Source organism: Diadema antillarum, unplaced genomic scaffold, assembly GCF_040938485.1.
Source record: "Diadema antillarum isolate AM-2024a unplaced genomic scaffold, OU_Dant_1.0 seq00000069_RagTag, whole genome shotgun sequence".
Taxonomy (NCBI): domain Eukaryota; kingdom Metazoa; phylum Echinodermata; class Echinoidea; order Diadematoida; family Diadematidae; genus Diadema; species Diadema antillarum.
The window spans coordinates 3421219-3441901 of NW_027271168.1; the positions used below are offsets into that span (position 1 = coordinate 3421219).

Below are 20683 nucleotides of genomic sequence, written 5' to 3' on the forward strand. Positions count from 1 at the left end.
AAAGTCATTTCATCTTTGCCTTATTCTACTTCCGGCACAGCATGAAATGAAATTACTTTTGGTGGGTATACCGATAAGACCTAGATTCCATATAACTTAGATTAACACTTACAGGAAGCAGACTCATATCTTCGTTAAAGACACCACGCTTATGTATCAAAGATGTCATTATTATATTATGACATGTTCAAGTTCAAGTTCATTTTTTTCATTTCCATCAAACAGAGAAGTTATATACAATGTATAAGCAGAACATATTTGTAATAATTGCAAAAACGTAAATTAACTAAATACAAGTGAAAATGACTAACAAAATCAAGAAAACTTTATATATATATATATATATATATATATGTATATATATATATATATATATATATATATGTATATATATATATATATATATAGTACATGAATAAGGATGGGAATGGGAATGGAAATGGAGGGTCCCACTAAAAAGCAAAGCTTGATGGGACCCTCAGAAAATACATAAGACATGCATATCATGAAATCTCTGTACTTAAAGTCAGCGCTTCTGTCTATGATTGATCGGGGAAAAAAGTGAATAAAACTTTCAAATATTCTTAAAACTATTAAGAACAAAATCTTCCTCAAGCAACTGTCAAGGATCTACAACACTGGGGAAAAAATGAGAGTTAACACATCAGAAACACCTTGGACAAAACAAAACAAAACAAAATGAAGAGTATAGATTACCAAACCAACTGATCGAGGAGTTCATAAGGGGATATATCAAAAACCTTCAAATATGGACAGATAACAAAAAGAATCAGCATGTAATACATGTAATAAGAACAATATTAGGCATGAGTTTTCCTCAATTTGTCTGCCCTCCGTACAAATGAGATTTTTATGATCGCAACGGTTGATATACTTGTTTAATAACCATGTCGGAAAAAACAAGCAACCAATTATCCTACAATGATGACAAATTAACGTTAATGATGATATATTCGACAATGATTATCATAACAGAGTAATATTAGTAGTGATGACGATGATATCTATCGTAATCGAGTGCAAATTATCAACGATTACGAGAATATTTCAAGAAGAAAAATCAACACTGATTCATTAGCCCTGACGTGCATTCAAATAGACCAATATCGATCGATCCTTCGCCACTCACTCCCCCCCCCCCCCATTTTCTCTTCTTCAAGCCCTCTCCCTCCCCTTATCTCGCCACTTCTCCCCTCCTCCTCCTTTATTCTATTCTTGATTCTTCGTTTGTGTTGCTCCATCTTGCAACAAGTCGCGTGCGTGAGCCAGCAGTGCGGAAATTAGTGTTCGCGTGACGGCGGCGTGCGCGGAGGCAGTACGCGAATGTATAATAGATAAGCCGACTGAATGGTTGCGTCAAAAAGTTATTGGCGCAATTTTCACCGCTGACAGGAGCGTATCATCTTGTCCCGTCACATCTCAGGAGAGGTACCTCGTAAGAGGTCTGCTGTCAGCTCATTCTGTCTTTGTACCTTTCTTTGTTTCTTTGCTGATTTTTGTCCCCACTGGCCACTCTAGACATTCAAATAAAGTGAGCATCGACACTTGACATAATTATTTTCATTACATACACCTCGTTATCTTCAAAAGATCACTCCCTGTGGTATCCGACCCTCATCCATTTCCATGCCTCCGACCATCGGGATCGAGAAACCTGGACAACGGAGCTCCACTTAGCGACTCCTTATTGTGTCTGCTCTTAGTCACCACAGGTAATATCTTGTATTTTACCACTTCTTGACTTTCTTTCTTCGTCAGTCCACGCAAGGTGACGTTGTAAATCGGGACTACGATTGATGTCCATGCACCCACGGGGTTGTGAAGTACTGTTTCTAAGCGCAGTACCTGCATGCTGTTCACCTTCTAGCTGGAAACAGGGGGAAGAATTCGACTGTCATTACTTTCCGTAATAATGGAGGTCAGTAACGCGACAGACTTTCCCGACGCTACGGTGATCGTCCTTTTCAACGACGCCGCGGAGTCGGCCGACAAGGTTGAGGGATCGAACTACAGCATGCCGCTGCTCGTTGCCTACGTCACGCTGGCCCTCTTTGGATGTATCGGGAACATACTCGTCATCGGCGCCGTGTTCGTCCACCACAAACTCCGTGTGCTCAGCAACGCCTTCGTGGTCAACCTCGCGTTAGCCGACCTGAGCGTGGCGGCTGTCATTAACGGTTTCGGCATCCTGGGCTTAATCAGAGTGGACTTTTTCCTGGACAAACCTGCGTTATGTGAAGTAATCGGTACCGTTTGCGTAACAAGGTAAGAGGGAGGACACAGTAATGATAATGATCACGATATAAGGTGCATTTCTGTAGCGCGGTTGCCATATCATTATTACAAAATTATACTCTTACTACACTGCAATAGGAGACTCTTGTCTGCTTGATTTCCCGCTTAAATCATTATATATATATATATATATATTATATATAAATTATATATACACATATATATATATATAAAACAATGACAAATTCAAAACAAAATCAACTTAACCAAAATTAATGTCCACATTGTTACATACAAACACGTCTTCAGGTTTTTTTGTTCGTCTTTTGTTTCATTGTATGTCCTGATTTTTTTTTTATCAAGTAACGTTAAAATTTGTTATTGAAAGCCGAATAGATTTTCAGCGAATCAGAATAATGTTAGAATAATTATAGAAAATTAGATTAAAGAATCTGTGCTGACAAGTTATCAATTACACGCGAATTACTCAAGCGTTTTGGCCAGGTCCACGAGACCGACAACCACGAGTTCGCCATTGAAAAAAAAAAGTCCAGCAGTAATACAGCCCACGAGTCATACGACCCATGAGTTCGACACCAGGCAGATAAGGCCCATTGAGTTGGACATTCGGGGTAAAAACAGTCCACGGGATCGACATTATACAACACGTTCTTGTGGGCCTTGTTTGCGTAGTGTCGAGCTCATGACGAGCACCCGCTTTGGCCAGTTCCCTATCATTTCACAGGTCTTTCTGAAAGTACAGGTCCGTGAAGAAAAAAATCAAAATCGGAGGCAGGAGGACTTGACTTTGGATGACTTTTGCCAGCAGATAGACAGAGGAATGGAAATGAAGAATAGATAAACATTGTCGAGTCAATCCTGAAAAAGTATAAGAAACTTTGTAGAAGTGATCTCGGTGAATCCTACTAACAGCTGTATAAGCTTTCTGAGATGTTGGTGTAATTGTACTCCTACTGGTACGAAACATCTGGCTAGATAACTGCACGTACCTTGGTGGATTTCTTTTCAATCACAATGAAAGTGCAACTAGATCCTCCATGCTGAGCTCTCCGTAATCTCAGTACAGAAAAAGTCTGCTCATTATACCAGTAAACTCTAATAAAGCCAGAGTTATATCAAACATAATAACTGGGTTAAATAAAAAGGAGAAGTATAATATCCCTCGTTTTTACCAAAAGGTAATGATATCACAGCATTATCCATGGAAATTAGAAAAGGCGCGCGATCATGTCATATCCAACCTCAAAAGACTGTGGTTACTTGCGCACAATCATTCCAAAGTATCTTTGCTCTTGCATAAATTTTTATTCACCAAGATCTCTGCATTCTTTATTCTTTTACACTTTTCATATGTTGTCAATATCAACCTTAAAGGGTTGGTATAGTATTGGTTGAAGTGAGAATTCAGTTTTTAACTTTTTGCAAGACACTTACAGAAATCACTTATATGAAATTTCAAGTTTCAAGTTTCAAGTTTCAAGTTTATTTTTCCACATCTCATAAAAAAGAAAGAAAATGAAATCAATGTGATTTCATACAGCATAACAACATATACATACAGAAAAAGAAAGAGCACACAATTCTTAGAGGAATTCAAAGTGCATTTGATGAAAATCAGTTTTGAAATGGCAGAGAAATAAAAAAAAGTAAAACAAAGCAATCCTAATCAAACATGTCAATGGTGGGTCCCACCTTTTATTAGGATTGCTTTGTTTAGAGTATCTCAGCCATTTGAAAACCAATTTTCATCAAATAAACTTTAAATTCCTCTTAATATTATATGCGCTTTCATTTTTCATAAGAGTTTTATCATTATCTATAAAATCAAAAAATATCGTCAAAAATGTTCGAAACTTTTAGCCCCATCTCAACCAAAACTGTAACATCCCTTTTAAGTTCTGGGGGTCAACGTACCTGAATATTAAGCAATGCGTTTATGATATTATATCTAGTCATATATAGTGGTAATAGTATATAGAGCATTGGCAATCTGTTATTTGAAAAATGTGATTGAGACTGATAAAGAAATATGTATATTTTCTTTCATATTCCATAACATTCACTTAGTTTTTAACTGGTGTCATTTGAACATTAACTGTTCTGTTTGCTGCAAACGTCACTCCTCATCAAAAGAAGCTGAATTTCTCTTTAATCCTACATCCTGTTGACACACACGGTGGTAGATCCCATTGGATTCCGTACCTTTCCCTTTTAAAAACAGGGACGTAAATCTTTGTATTATTAAAAATCATGTTCACCAAATTCAAAGAGGTTGACAATTGAAATACCGGGAAGAAAATTCTTAGAAACGAAAAATCGCCGTAAACATAAGAAATATGTCCAATATCTAAAGTAAATTCAGAAGGCATCTTCAATCCAATATAAAAACACAAAGTAATGTTACCAAAACAAAGTCTTTGCTCGATTAAAGGGTAATTCCGGGCCACTTAACAGTTAGTGACGAGAATTTGATCACAATTAGATTTAAGATAAGGAAGTGCTTAAATTTCAAAGATGCGCTCTTTGCAAAACAATTTTCGAACGGTTGATAATAATGAATATGCAAATGAGCGCTGATGATGTCATCACCTCACAACTTTCCATTGATCGTGTACAAAAAAAAAGTAAGAATAAGCGTGCAACATGGTGTTATTCCTCGCTGAATAGCTTTAGAATAATGATCATTCATATCTATTAAGATTTAAGATTTAAGATTAGAGCATAATTGCGTTTGAGTTGAAAAAGTTTGTAACAAGTAAATGGTTCAAAAAGGAAATTAATCTAAGAGGTTCTGTATAAACTAAATGGCACCATGGTGAGGCGATGACATCACCATTCTCTGTATTTGCACATTTAAGAACTGTGATATGAAAATTAACAAAATTTCACGATTTCATAACTTCCCTAATTTTGTTCAGGTTTTGATAAAATTTTTCTGTGGTTCTGGTAAACTGTCACTATCTCTTTCTAGTCTTCAATTGTTCTTATACGTGTAAATATATATATGTATATATATATATATATATATATATATATGTATATACATATATATATATATATATATATTACTTTTTTGGGGAAGGGATTAAGCTCTCCCAAATATGTTAATGAGAAAAATGCCGAGTGACACTGAATCCTATTGGAAAAGCTATCAAAGACCACTGTAGAGAACAGTATCACCAAACATGCCAAATCTTAACAAACCAGTCGGTCCCTTGTTAATTTGTAATCATGTTGAGGATTTGACATGAATCAACTCCAAGCAGTAAGGAGCTCAGTGCAAAGAGAGATCCCCCCCCCCCCAAGGAGGCAGGAGAAGAGAAAATAAATCTATTCAGCACTAGAATTAATATTGAGCAAGTACATGTCTTCAGGCAATCTGAAAAGATTCAACAGCTAAAATGGGTGAGGAAGTTCATTCTCAAGCAGTAGCTTTGCATTCATAAAAGTCCCATCATCTCATGCAGTATCTAATCTTTTGTATTTAAAGGAAATTAGTGTTCAAGGATTGGAAAGAGCTTGCGTGATGATATTTCTCAGATCACCAAAAAAAAATGTATCAATACTATTTGGAGCAGAAATTAAGGTACACAACATCAGAAATAAGAAACCTGAGATTGTATATGATACAATCTATGGATACAATGGGTAAAAAACAACAACAAAGGAACCTCAATACTGGAGTAATATGAATTCATTTCATAGCAGGTGTGACAATGTCAGCCACTGTGTTTCATAACGTATTTTATTAGGCATCCAGTCTGACAGCTAACAGTGGGGAATATTACCGACCTCCAAACCCGGAGAGAAATGTGGAAATATACATTGTAATATAAAAGCTCAGGAGGGGCTCACAGTCAAATATTGCAAAATGAAACAACCCAGATTCTTCAGCTGACGGTATACACACATGTTTGTCAGGTATAGATGTCTTGGCTTAAATGCGCACGGAGAACAGCACTGTCAGGACGGCAGAATATATTAGTTCAGAAGACGCTAAGGCGGTATTCTTTGAGCATATCAGAAACTTTTCATAGCTTCCGTTACATGGAAATGATGTGACGTAATGGTTGCAAGTTAAAAAAAAAGCTGAAGCTGACGTGTTCTTTTCTATGATGCCTGTAACTTTAAGTGTCGAGCATGAATATGAACGTAAAACAATTAAGTTATTAGTTGATGGTACCAGCAGAGTTATTCGGATAGCGATGTGAAAATAAAATATATAATAGTTAGGTTGTGAAGCAGCTAAAGTGATTCAAAATTATAAAGAACTTCACACCTGCTCATCTAGCATTTGATGTTCATCGATACTTTAACTACACCTATGCAGTAATAAACCTTAAATCATCGTATAGTTTTTAAGCTGTGTGATTTTTTTTTAATGTTAACTCTTCAATTGTGCTTATTTGTCGCCGGAACTACATCGTTGTTGTTTTTACTCCTTTTGCTCTTGGTCGAATTACCCCCGAGAAGGAAAAGCGTGTGTGCGCGCCTATATGTGTGTATGCATGTACACGAATAATATGCCGCCTTAGAAGAGCTCATAGATTGAAATACAGTCCTTTATTTGGTCTGTGACAGGATAAGTGGTAAATCCATCATTAACTCCATGACGGAGCATTCGAGAAGCGAAATCCAAAAGCCATGTCCGCCATTTTGTTTTCGTGGCACAAGGCGTCATTTTGGGACATAATGGATCGGACGCCGGAACGCGATTCTCAAACGATCAGTATACGCGTACCCCGGGCAGGTTGAAGCTTGCTGATCGATTGTATGTGTGAAACTACACACCAGGTCCAAGTTAACCGTAATAAAGAAATTAAATTAAAACAGCAAGTAACGGGAAAAAGCAGTGGACCTCCTCGCTGAAATAGATATGAAAAAAAAATCCAACGATACTTAACGAACCTTTCATTTAGCAGGTTTTCACGAACAGTGGTATTGATAAAAATCAGTGTAAACCACACCGGGTAATGATAGAATGACGTCCTCTTCTCACTAACATATATCTCCTAAAAGTCTTTACTCAAATCCTTATTATTCTTCACTGAGGAAAAACTGAAGAGAGAAGAATATACCTTTCTTCATATGGTCTCCTTTATCGAGGGTATAACCTCTTTCTATTGATTGTTTTCCGAGAATTGATGGCAAAAGTTGTGAAGTTATGACTGAATTTAGCTCAGTCTTTTTATTACATTTAATCGTGTCTGATATCACAAGATAATTTGTAGAATATTGAAATTTGTTAAAAATGCTTCATTTTGCCTAACCTCAAATGAATTGCATTCCTGTTGGTTTTGTGGTTCCATCTTATTTCAATCAATGAGGAATGTTTAGCTTCCCTTCAAGACATCGCTATTCATACCTTGAACAAATCACAAATTAAGGGAAGTTTTGATAACGCAGCGATTGGATGTTTTGCTCGTTTCCACTCTTTCTAACAGTACATTTACTTTACCATCTCCATTTCTTTCACAGACCCAATGTAATGGGAGATGCTGTCATCTTACCAGTGTAACCATGACGACCTCTTAAACTCCTGCTAGAGAAAAAAAAAACACTCACAAGCATATTGCAGCATATTTGATTAAGCTCACATCATTTCTGTCACACCCATTTCCCTTTGTCGTTGGGATACTTTTTCCAAGACAGAGGTTATTATACTTGAACTCTGACACATCAACACTGAGCACTGTCTGTGTTTCTCCTGTTACCTACTTGTCGTTCCTCATTGAATTACACCTTGGCAACCAATGCATGCAGTATGTCTGTTGATGTAAGACTTACACGTCACCTCTACCATGTCTACGCTTGCCGGTACGTCTGCATTGATTGTGACTAGGAAAAAAAATGGCAACAGAGTCGACCATTTGAGAGCTTGGCAAAATTGGCATGATCAAACATAGATTTTTGAAATACAATGCACGATGTTTGCGGACAAACTCTGAGATTTACCCAGTTGTCATTGAATTTAGGTGGAAGTACACGCAATTAAGTTGAGACGACTTGAGAAGTTGTATTTGATATATTCCATCGGTAGAGGATATATTTGATATATTCCACTGGCGGATCTGTCCGTCGCATTGCGAATTATGCACACGTCTGAAACGTACAACTTCGCCAAAAAAAAAAAATGAATGCAGCATGGTTGAATACAAAATATTGCATAAAAAACTAAAATAATGTTACGACTTTTTGTACTTTGTGATTGGAATAAATTCCGACAAGTTTTCGTGAGGAGAACTGAACAAACGAAAAATGAAAGTACACCAATTATGCGAATATATAAATATGAATATATGAATTATATAAACAATATCTTTACGTTTTCTTAACATTCATGAAGTGCTTTGACCAATATTTTCTACCTAATGTAGATGTAATCAGGTAGTTGAAGAGAAATCACATGCATAAGAAACATGAAACCACCATCGTAGGATTTATTTAGTGAGGATACTAACAGAGTAGACGACGAGAAAAACAGACGAATTCGTCTATGTACTAGTAGTTTATTACGGATCTCTAGTACACCATTATGAACATTGGTATCTACATTGTCTTCGACAAAAGAAGATCGTGCAAATCTTATTTCCTGCCTTGTAAACTTGATGTAATAATCTAGAATATCTGCATGAAGTAAATCCATCACTATAAGGGTAAATCTCAAAATAATGTGTATGGCAACACCAGACATCTCGAAGTATTTAAAAAGCCCTGTTTTTTCCCCCTTTCCGAAAACATCCCTTCAGCTATGCCGTGAAAACGCAGACTTGATTTTATTCCAGCAGTTAATCATCCAAGTCATGCATGATTCTACGGTACAGATGGGACAGCATTCGCATATGATATTGTAAGTCATATGCGAATGCTTGTGCTCATAACTGATTCATAATCTAATTTTGCTGAGTGATAGTTGATTGCCACGTTTTTGCGTAAATTAATGTTTCCAAATATTTTTAAATTTTCTGATCCTCTGTTTGTGTGTGAATGAGTGGTGCTAGTGTATATTGTGTGGTGGCCTGGACACGAGCGCATGTGCTGGGCATGCATGTGTAGGTGATGCATGATAGATATTTAATGTGGAGATATTTTGTTTCCTGTTGTTGTTGTTTTTTTTTTTGTTATCCTTTGCCTATGAGCTCCCATACGGAGACAAATATTTTGAGCTCACTCGTAAAGACACTTTATAAGTATAAGTTTAAGTAGTAACCATTTTGGATTTAATCATAATATCGCTTGATTTGATGTCAGTATTGCATGGGCCAAATCATTATTCAATAGGGCTTATTGTTTTTTTCTTCCATGACAACAACAGCAGCAGCATGGCAACAACAACAACAACAACAACAACAACAGCAAATGTTTGTGTAAATTTTGGAACACTTGTAATCTTCTTCCAAGGAATTTGAATATTTCTTCACTTCTATACAAGACAGTCATGTTTGAGGAGAAGTCAGGTTGGTGAAGATCATCATTTTCATTACTATTTAGGCATTTTAAGACTATACCATATTCTTCACATAAAACCCTGCTGGCTCCTTCACCTTGGTTGAATCTTTTTTACATTACTGAAGTCACCCTTTAACCAATCATCATCATCAGCACTCAGCCCCTTCCCAGCACAGTTGAGATGTTAATCGGTAGTGACAGGAAGCTTAGAAAGTAAAGTCCATTCATAAAGACAAAACCAACAACAGACAGTAGGTCACGGTTGCGAAACGACGATCGCATACTCGATTACATAACACTTTTCTTATCGAATGCGATTTATGCGAGATAAATGGCGCTGGAGCTCGATGAAGATGTGTGAATACAGATGGAGCTAATTAATTGCTTAATTCGATAATGGCATCCGAGGAAGGCGAAGGGGAGATAGGGAAGGCATCCCAGGCACGAGGAGCTTGTTGATGCCGTCGTTGTCAGGGGAGATGGAGGCGGATGCAGGCAAACTCTGGTATACGCTTCGGGAGGATGGTGAAGAGCTAAACCAAACAATCTCGAAATTAATGGTATGAAGCGACGAGCATAAGATGACGCCTGTCTCTTCCGGATTCGGGAGGAAAAGAAGAGACAAGATTACTCTATAATATGAAGGCGCATGGTCTCGATTCTCACAATGGTGATGAAAGTAAAATTGGAATAATTGAAAAAAAAATCAAGGTCTTTCCTGAATTCCTTCTCCTATCCCACCCCCATACCCTACAAACTTCAAGACGATTTTATTCATGTTTTCTACTTACATTACGTGCTACTGTGGCGATGGCTTGGTATTTTTTTTTCCGGCGGGGGGGATGGGAAGGGGGTCTCTCTCTCTCTCTCTCTCTCTCTCTCTCTCTCTCTCTAACCATTTCTCCCTTTGATAAGGACTTTGATTTCACACATCTTTAATGTTGTGCAATACAAATTCATGGCACATGAATGAGTAAATGTATGTGTTTATCTGTTCTACTAGTGGGATGATGCTGATATTTTTACCGAACGCCTTTGTCATCTTGGGAGGAATGAAAAATTGAGACAATGAAGACAGAAGATGTCGCACAATACCGGCTGGTGGTAGACGCTTTCGACTGAGAGAAGACTCACCGGCTGGTGGTCTTTCGTCAGGTCTTCGTCAGCTTTATTGTCTGCTAGGCAGACGTGTGTTTTTCTTCACTGCAAAAACATCAGTGTTAGATTTAACACCACGGGTGTTACATCTAACACCGATCGAGTGTCAATAGAAGACCACACCCACAGGTGTAGAAAGTATGTTGTGATGGTGTTGAAAAGTGTTCACCTGGCACTTCATGGTGTTGATTTGACACTGCAGCTGGTGATATTTTTGACACTGCGCTGGTGTTAATTCAACAGTAACACCGCATGGTGTTGATTTGATATTGCTGGTATTAATGTCAATGGTATAACACCCTCCCGGCTTCAATAAGTGACCGCACCAACTGGTGTTACTGTGTTGCAAATGTGTTCACACCTTTTTTTTCAAAAATCTAGTACTTTATCGGAATATTCTTGATCGTCTTGTTGAAGTTCAAAATCAACCAGAAAAACAGTAACTATATAAAAAACTATTCAAAAAACGATTTTATATTTTGAAGTGACACCCAGATTTGTTGATCTAACACCACAAATGAGCGCCGGAAATTTGACACCAGCTCGGTGTTTCATGTTTAACACCGCACTTTTTGCAGTGTTGGGTTGTCTTGTGGCAGTCTGTCATAATATATATATATATATATATATATATATATATATATATATATATATATATATATATATATATATATATATATATATATATATATATATATATATTCTAAAGCCCTATGAAAAGGTCAGAAGTAATATATAATTATGTACATATAATCATATGTATATATGTATATATGGTGTCAATGAAGAAGAAAAATCAGATAAATTAGACCGATTGACTTCAGACAAATTCCTACATTACTCACATCTTTCAGGAGACTTCCAGTGTTACAAGCTATTCAAACTATAGGAGCATCCATGCACTAAAAACGTCAATTAAACAACGACGTTAAAGGGGATGGCTAGTAACTGATCAGTGGGAATCAGTGGGAATGCTGGAGGATGATTGTTCCAATTCTTGTGGGATTCATTTAAGAGTACACTATATATCTATTCTTGTGTGAAAATTATTTGCTTCAGAATGGTCTCATATTCAAGTAATGTGCAGTTTAATGTTTCCAGGTAAGCGTCCCTGGTCAGTGATGGGACATTAATCTGCACATTACTTGAATATGAGACCGTTCTGAAGCAAATAATTTTCACACAACAGTAGATATATAATGTACTCTTCAATAAATCCCACAAGGATTGGAACAATCATCCCTCAGCATTCCCATTGATTCCCACTGATCGGTTACTAGCCATCCCCTTTAAAGGTACTGTTTGCCATTAATTGGGAGCAGTGATTTAATTTTTTTTTGGAGATATCACATTTTGATGCATGTGTAGGTCAGTTGTATCACAAAACATCCTACCATGATAATATAAAGATTTCGCAATAAAGCCTGAAATATAAGGAGATATCACTAAATTTCTCATTTAATCATAACTGTGGACAGTTTGGTCTAGAAACATTTTTATCATAACTATTGTTCACATTTTGTATATTAACAATACTTAACATCGATTAAACAGATTCAAAATTTTACAGTGGCTGTTTCTATCCCCAACTCACATTTAAGAACTAATCTAAAGCACTAATGCTGGGTTTTTGTTTCATCTGCATATGGTAAATTATGCCTTTAAAGGTACTGTTTGCCATTAATTGAGAGCAGTGATTTATTTTCTTTTTTTTGGAGATATCACATTTTGATGCATGTGTATGTCAGTTGTGTCACAAAACATCCTACCATGGTAATATAAAGATATCGCAATAAAGCCTGAAATATAATGAGATATCACTAAATTTTCCATTAAATCATAACTGTGGACAGTTTAGTCTAGAAACATTTTTATCATAACTATTGTTCACATTTTGTATATTTAACAATACTTAACATTGATTTTACTGATACAAATTTTTACATTGGTTGTTTGTATCCCTAACTCACATTTTAGAAATATTTTGAAGCACTAAAGCTGAGTTTTCGTTTCATCTACAAATGTAAATAATACCTTTAACGTCTTGACGAGTTCACTCAGACGTTTTCGTCATCATGAATGTTATAAAGCTAAATCCCTGACAACGCCAGAACACCTTAAGCCTTTTTGGAAATGATTTACACATTTATCAGCTTGATAGACCCGTCCAAATCTTAATGATTAATGCATAAATAATTGACGGGAAGGAACATGAATCGTTGGCTGGAAAGCTATGTTGCCGAAACACTCAACGCAGCTGGTGTCGTTTGTCATCCATTTGTCATCTGTGGCCGTCCGTTTTATACAGCATTTTGATAACAGACCGCGAATACATCGAGAGGGAAACTTGATCAAGGCAACGCCATATTTCAGATTAATTTCACATCTCGACTTTGCCAAAACCAGTGAGTAATTTTGATAATGAAACGAAGAATCGTTACGCATGACAATGAAGAAGTCTGGCGGATCAGGCTTCCACATCAGTACAAGGTACTCGAGTAGTATAGACCTGTATCAATATCAGCTCCTTGACATGCTTGATCACACAGGGTTTTTTTTCCGTGTGTGTGTGTGTATGTGTGTGTGTGTGTATGTGTGTGTGTGTGTGTGTATGTGTGCGTGTGTGTGTGTATGTGTGTGTGTGTGTGCTTAAGAACTCTGTTTTATTTCACGTGTGTTTAACGAGTGTTTCAAATAACTCAGGAATAGAATATAAACCCTCATTTTGTGTGTGTGTGTGTGTGTGTGTGTGTGTGTGTTTGCTCTTATGTTTACTTACCAGCAACCTTCAAAGAAAAATGAACAAATAAATGAATAAATCTCTCGAGGTTAAAACCTTGAATTCGAAAATATGATTTTGTCCCAAGTACAGTGATATGATCAGATTCTATCATTAATTGGTCATAATATCTTATTCATTATGATACGAAAAGTATTGTAATGAAGAACAAATTGGGTATTGACTAATACCTCTTCAGTTTTTAGATTTGATTCTACAACCTGCGTAAATGTGATTGCTGTAAGCAAGGGGAAAGCACGCACGATACCTCGTACGCCCAAAATTGAAAGAGTTAGTTCTATTAACAACCTTTATGAATGCCCATTTTGACGTGAGGCAAATTAATGGAACATTTCAATAAAAAAAAAATGCGTGATGATCTGATGGTTGTGTGTGCTGTAAGAGTCTAGAATAAAAGAGCCGTCCTGCCTGTGTCTACATGGCCTGTCTTTGAACAGTGAAGAGGCTACGCCAGGAGAAAGAAAACCATGCCATCATACTGTTATCTTCGCTTAGCTGATAATATATGGTGTCAAATTTAGCGTGTCAAACACTGACAGGTCGCCTGATTAAGTAGGCGGCGAAGATATCTTTTTTTTTTCATTTAAAAAAGATATGGAAGCAACAGAACTAAAACGCTCGACGTGTGTAAACATGATGCGGGTACGGTTTATTACCGTAATGTTACTCACGGCATTAATATTTTGTCGATTTTCTGTCTTCGGAGAAGTGTAAGAACAACAACAAAAAGGCCATTCTGTGCGATGGTACACCTCTTTGTGTGATGGACCATGCGGCGCCTCACTTTGAATTTCATAATCTGGTCGTTGATAGTCATTAGCTGAAATTCAATGTGAAGACTCATTATCATCGATGTCAGACTGAAATACATTGACTTCAATACCATCCCCCCCCCCCCCCATCCAGATGAAATAATTCCTGCCTCGCTGTCTATACAAAGTTAGTTGTAAGCATCCGTTCTTTTTTCTTTCCTTTTTTTTTTTCCTTTTTTAGTCGTGAGTCAGTATTGATGACAGCGTTTGGGATGCTTTCATGCAATCAATTTCACGAGGAATGAAAAACCCGCAACTTAAATTATTTACACGAAAGCCAGGTATAGGTAGGCTACAAATTTCACTTCTTTTTGTTCTTGTATTTCTACGACAGACATCACATGCGCCCACAACTCTCAACTTGTAGGGGCTACAAGGTCAAATGTTCTTCCTTAGATAAATTCTTTTCAACGTTCAAACTGATTTTGCAAAGTAGTTGAAATTCAAAAACAAACAAAGTCACACCCATGATCGATTAATATCTTTAGATATGTCTTTGCGAAACAGAGATATCAGTGGCAGTCACATCATATAGATTGTGATTAAGCAGCATGCTCATTAGCTAGTTTCATCTTCACGACTTATAAAACCTCCAACCCTGAAAATAGATAAGAAGAGGTAGGCTACCTGCAGAGCAATACATGTAGGGCCTACAATGCATAGATTGATTTTTGTCCGTCACTGTTTGTGACTATAAGATCCAGTCTGCACGGCAGGGGATAAGCATATAATATCATGATTTGGTATCTCGAGTGATTTTGTTTCTCTTATTATTCATTCCATAGCAGAACGACGGAGCAGTAAAGCGCAGTCGATTTCATGGAATCGTTTTACGCGTTCGTGACGAGTTGATGTCATAAAATATTAATCAAGGTGTCTATGCCCCAATAGAAACTGCTCTTTTACGCAGCCGATACTTTCATTAGCATCGACAATGGAGGAAACATGAAGTGCAGTATGATTTCTCTGTGAAAGCAGAGGCACTATGAAAACATTTTAAATTTCAACACTAAACTAGTTATGTGGTTATGTCGTATGAAAGAATAATATTCACCTTTCATGCTTACCTAGATTTTGTTTTATATATCTCTACTAGCTTTATCGTCACTAGTGTCATATCGTCGCTATCATAATCAACCATGGGAAAGGGCCTTGAAATTTTCCACATTATACGGATGCCTTAGACAACTCAAGTCTTTATTGATGTATTTTTATCCCTGTCTCGCTTGCACATTACTCTCCGAATTAGGAATTCAAAATGAACCATCGTTTCAGATAAAGATGTACCAGCATGTCTGACCTTACAAGTACGTTTTTCGCATCAAATTTGAGCCTTCTACAACGCTTTAAACATGAGATATGAATCAAAATACGTTTTGCCACATCGGCCATTTTGACATTCAAAATGGCACCGACGATTGTGATGTAAATGTATTATGCAAATGAATGTACGTATGATTCGTTCGAGGAAACCTTCTACACTGTAAAAACATCGGTGTTAGATTTAACACCACGGGTGTTAAATCTAACACCGATCAAACTTCAATAAAGGACCACACCCACAGGTGTTAAAAATGCACTGTGATGGTGTTGAAAAGTGTTCACCTGACACTTCGTGGTGTTAATTTGACACTGTACCTGGTGTTATTTTGACACTGTACTGGTGTTAATTCAAAAATGACACCACATGGTGTTGATTTGATATTTGTTGGTGTTAATATCAATGGTTTAACACCCGTCCAGCTTCAATAAGAGACCACACCAGCTGGTGTCACTTTGGTGTAAATTTATTTTCACATTTTTTCAAAAATCTAGTATTTTAATGTAAAATTCTTGATCGTCTTGCTTAAATTAAAAATCAACAAGAAGTGCAGTTACTAAGAAACTCTTCAAAAAACAGTTTAAAATTTGGAAATGACACCCGGGGGTGTTAATTTAACACCATAAATGAGCACCGAAAATTTAACACCAGCTCGGTGTTCACCATTTAACACCGGACTTTTTGCAGTGTAGAGATCACACACACTGGCGGTCGAGGAATAAAGTCAGTCTTTGTCGTCTCCTTCTAAATGATTGATGGTGATGTAGCTTTATTATTGTCCATTGTCAGAGAAATGACAACATGATTGGGGAAAAAGAAAGAAATAGGGTTATTCTTTTCTTTATTGATTCAGCCCCCCAAAATTACAAAGTTAGGTGAAATAAATCAACTTTGGCACAAAAATCTCACCGGATTCTGTAGTTTGACATAGCAGGCTGTACTTAATGCATTTGTCGGTTTTGATATACGCCTGTGGTCAAGCTCTTTCAATTTTGTCTAGAAATAAGACATGGCACCCATGGTAACATGGCTTTTCCCTGACAGTCCTCATCTCAGTAAAGGTGATAAGAAGAGTATGGGATTGATTTCTCTTCTTTGAGTCGATTCAAGTTCGGAGACACCAGCGTTCTTCCTCTGTAAGGCTGTCTTTTCTGGGCGTGGGGGGGGGGGGGGGGGGAAGCATCGTAAGATGTTTAGCTTTAAAGGGGAAATCCAGTCCAAATATAAGTTAGTTTGATAAAAGAAAAGAGTAGAATATTACGAGTTCAACGGTAAAAAGTTGACCGAAATTGGATGAAAAATAAGTTGAACTCCTAATATATTTCTCTGTCTTATTAGACTAACCTTTATCTGGACTGTATTTCCATTTTAAGAAAAATTATCTTTGATGTCAAACTAAAGGTCTCGAACGACCATTAAGCTATTCCGAAGGTTCGTTACTCCGAACACAAGTTTTCTGTACCGAGATTTTCGTTAATCCGAAAATGAAATAACAATAGACTCGAATAATCGGAACATTGTTTGTGGCGTCAATCCGAAGGTTCATCTGTCCGAAAATGAAATAAGGTTCGTTTTTTTCCGAAGGTTAGCTCGTCCGAAAATGAAATGAGACCCCTTATATTTAAGATCGATAGTCCAAAAATGAAAACAGGTACGTTTAGTCCGAAAATGAAAGAAAGAGAGAGAGAGAGAAAAAAAAAATGCGTGTACCAACGAATCTTTGGAATACGAACCAAATTCGTTTCTCTCTCTCCCTCTCTCTCTCCCTCTCTCTCTCTCTCTCTCTCTTTTTTTTTGGGGGGGGGGGGGGGTGGGGGACTTGATTACCGACCCCCACCCCCAATTCCGCGGTCCCCTTTAGTGTTCAAAAACAATGTCAATTATGCGATGACCATGGTGAATTTGGCTGTCTCAACTGGTAGCTCCGTCTCGGGATGTGTCGTCACAAAAGACTTTATTGATGATTTTAGAATTCAATTTTCTCCGCAACTAAATGCCTTAATCAAATTTGTTGTAAAACACAAGAGAGAGTAATGGTATAATGGCAAAGGTGACAACAATGATGACAATGACAATAAATGATGCTGATTTATATTGCCCAGCCATGCTTGAATCGGCTTTGTCTGTATCGTTCTCTCAGAAGGCCCTGCCGCTATTGTTTCCCTAGCATTTCCGGAAAAGCACGTAAGTATACTCTTGGGTCAAGACGGCTAGAGTCTACAGTCAAGACGTGCATATTTTTGATTATGCTGAGATGTGGAAAAATAGAATAAACTTGAACTTGATCTGTAGTAGGTGGAGAGTCCTGCAAACATGGACCCAACAAGAAGTCGTGAAATTAATCGCCCCAAGCCCCTATGCTAATGAGAATGTCACCACATTTCAATATACGGCTGACAAATTGCTGCTAGTGCCTGGGTGGACCGCTTCGTTTCTCCAAAGACTAGTCTTTTTACAAGTCTAGAGTCAGACATGCACTGCAAGTCAAACCCGGTGCTAAATCCCTAAACCCTTCCCCTCCTTTAATTCCACCATCGTCTTGAATCTGTTGTCAAGAAGACTTTCTGCATCTCAGTATGCCGTGAGCATTGCCTTAACCTTGTTGCCATAATACACACAATCCAAGCTCGCCTTCAAGCACGCACGCTGGTATTATGAGGAAATGGTGGAATAACAAAATCTTTCATAGATATGGATATGAAGGCAAACATGGCAAAAAGGCAATTTTTGCTCCACGTAATTCGGTAGAAAGAAGGGGCACACTCATTTGAAAACAAAATCATAAAAGGAAAACCCAGATTGAACATTCCGAGGGGTCAACCTATTCTTGTCTGATCCTTCGATGTCTTTTGAAGCACAAGCCGCCGGAGGTGGGATATTGCTCGTGTTCCAATATTCTAGAAAACGTGCCTTGAAAACAGAAAGTGCCTTCTCTCGAAGAGTCAGTAATTCGATAAGATCAGTGTTTCGTATTACTCGTGGGCTGCTCAACATTTCAAGATGATGTAGTCCAGGTCGAAAACATGAAGAATAAAACGATAGTTCGGGTATCATGTGAGTTTGTCGGTATAGTCAGTCTGTATATTGATTGATTGGTTTGAATCTCAGATTCGCTAGCATGATTGTTTTACTTGGAGGCGACTACTCATACCGTTGACTCTCTGTCGAGTCGACAAATCTTCACGGCATATGCCCTTTCTGGTCAAAGTACTATGTGCAGCAAATGTCGTGATGAACTGCCTTTGAGATTACCAAAATAAGTACTACCCCCTCTTCAAGGTTCCTTGAACGCTCAATATTACAGAGGTTACGAAGATATTCAGACACGATATAACACTATTTTCGTTACTGTGATAAATTATCATCTAATATTCATATCAAATTTTGCTTTGTGCAAGTTTTTAAGGTTGAATCTGAAACATTGCACGAGCGAAATTGCATCTTTTGTTACTTTATTATTGTATACTGCCATACGCAAAACAGGGAAATGAGGGATATATCGACAAAATGAAATGCAATGATATAGAGGGAAAGATATAGAATAAACATAAGCGTATATACACTCAATAGTTGAAAAAAAATGCTTAATTACCTCTTCGGTTGCAATTACTTCGTGCATTTTTTTTTTGGGGGGGGAAGCTTTAAGTGCTAATACAAACGCAGTTTCACCAATACTTCATCTCTGTCAAATTAATGTGATATCCCAAACTGTGGTAAGTACACCAGCGCCAACTGCAACCACACCGACAGGCCGGAGCCTCGACGCCATGCTATCTCGGGTCGATGGGTTGACATTTTATTAATCACACTTTTTAGGAAATCGTACAGAAGAAGAGAGAATGGCAAATTAAACTAATAACGAGATTTCAGATTCGTTTCCATCACCAGTCTGTAATTAAAAAGATTTCCTTGTCTTTGAATGCCGACCCAAATGATAGTTTCAATTATACTCTCAAACCTTAATACTATTTTTAAAGGTTAATGAAGAGATTCATTATGGTTGGGTTTGCAGCACAATGTCTTTGAAAAATATATTCGGCTGCAATTATCAAAAGCGACCAAATCTCATCGTGTTAAACACCAGATTAAGGCGACTAAAGGGCGATAGGCCATCAACTCCTAAGGGAATTATTCTACAAAATTTGTCATTTTGTCATAATTAATTTACCTCTCTGAATTTCACAGCAGATTGGTGAAAGTGGGAAAAGATTATACTTAACTGGCTACATTCATCAAAGCTGCACCAAATAAAGAAATTTGCCATTTGAAAAGGAACAGAATTGTTTAATGTTCTGAAATGAGATGCCAATTTAAGAATCCATTGCATGATGTAGTGATTAACTTTGGAATATTCTACAACAGAAACTAATTCGATATTCATGAAAAACAATTACATCTACTCTGTGATGCAATAACAATGCAAAGTAAAAATCATAATAAATAAATCACACCTCACACCAAAAAGTGATATCTACGAATGAATGGACGAGGCTGTACAGTAATGACATCACTAACCCATGCTGATTGACACCAACAGCACATAGTTACGGGGCATGCACGTCCGTTTCATATCTTTCACGTCCCATTGAGTGAGAACCCACTGAACGCAATGGCCCGAAGTCAAGAAGGGGGTTTAAATCTAAACCATGGTTTATGCAATTTAAGCCATGGTTTATTATTTTCTTTCTGTGTAAACTCCAAATGCCATTGACAGATTACGTACGCCAACAGACATCCAGTAACAAATGCGAGTTGACACGAGCATGTCAAAGGTGCGCCTTTTACACGCTTATTTTAGACCATGGTCTAAATTTGTGCCATGGTCTAAACTACCTTCGTGAATTGGGGCCTTTCAGTGTAAGAACC

General features: G+C 37.4%; 1 protein-coding gene across 1 annotated transcript in view; it reads left to right on the forward strand.

The window, feature by feature from the left end:
* Positions 1-1933: 1933 nt before the first annotated feature.
* LOC139725983 (melatonin receptor type 1A-like) overlaps positions 1934-20683 on the forward strand; it is a 36218-nt gene continuing 17468 nt past the window's right edge. Inside the window, exon 1 of the mRNA XM_071637065.1 lies at positions 1934-2286. Coding sequence (XP_071493166.1) covers positions 1934-2286 — 353 coding nt within the window. The remainder of the gene's footprint in view (positions 2287-20683) is intronic.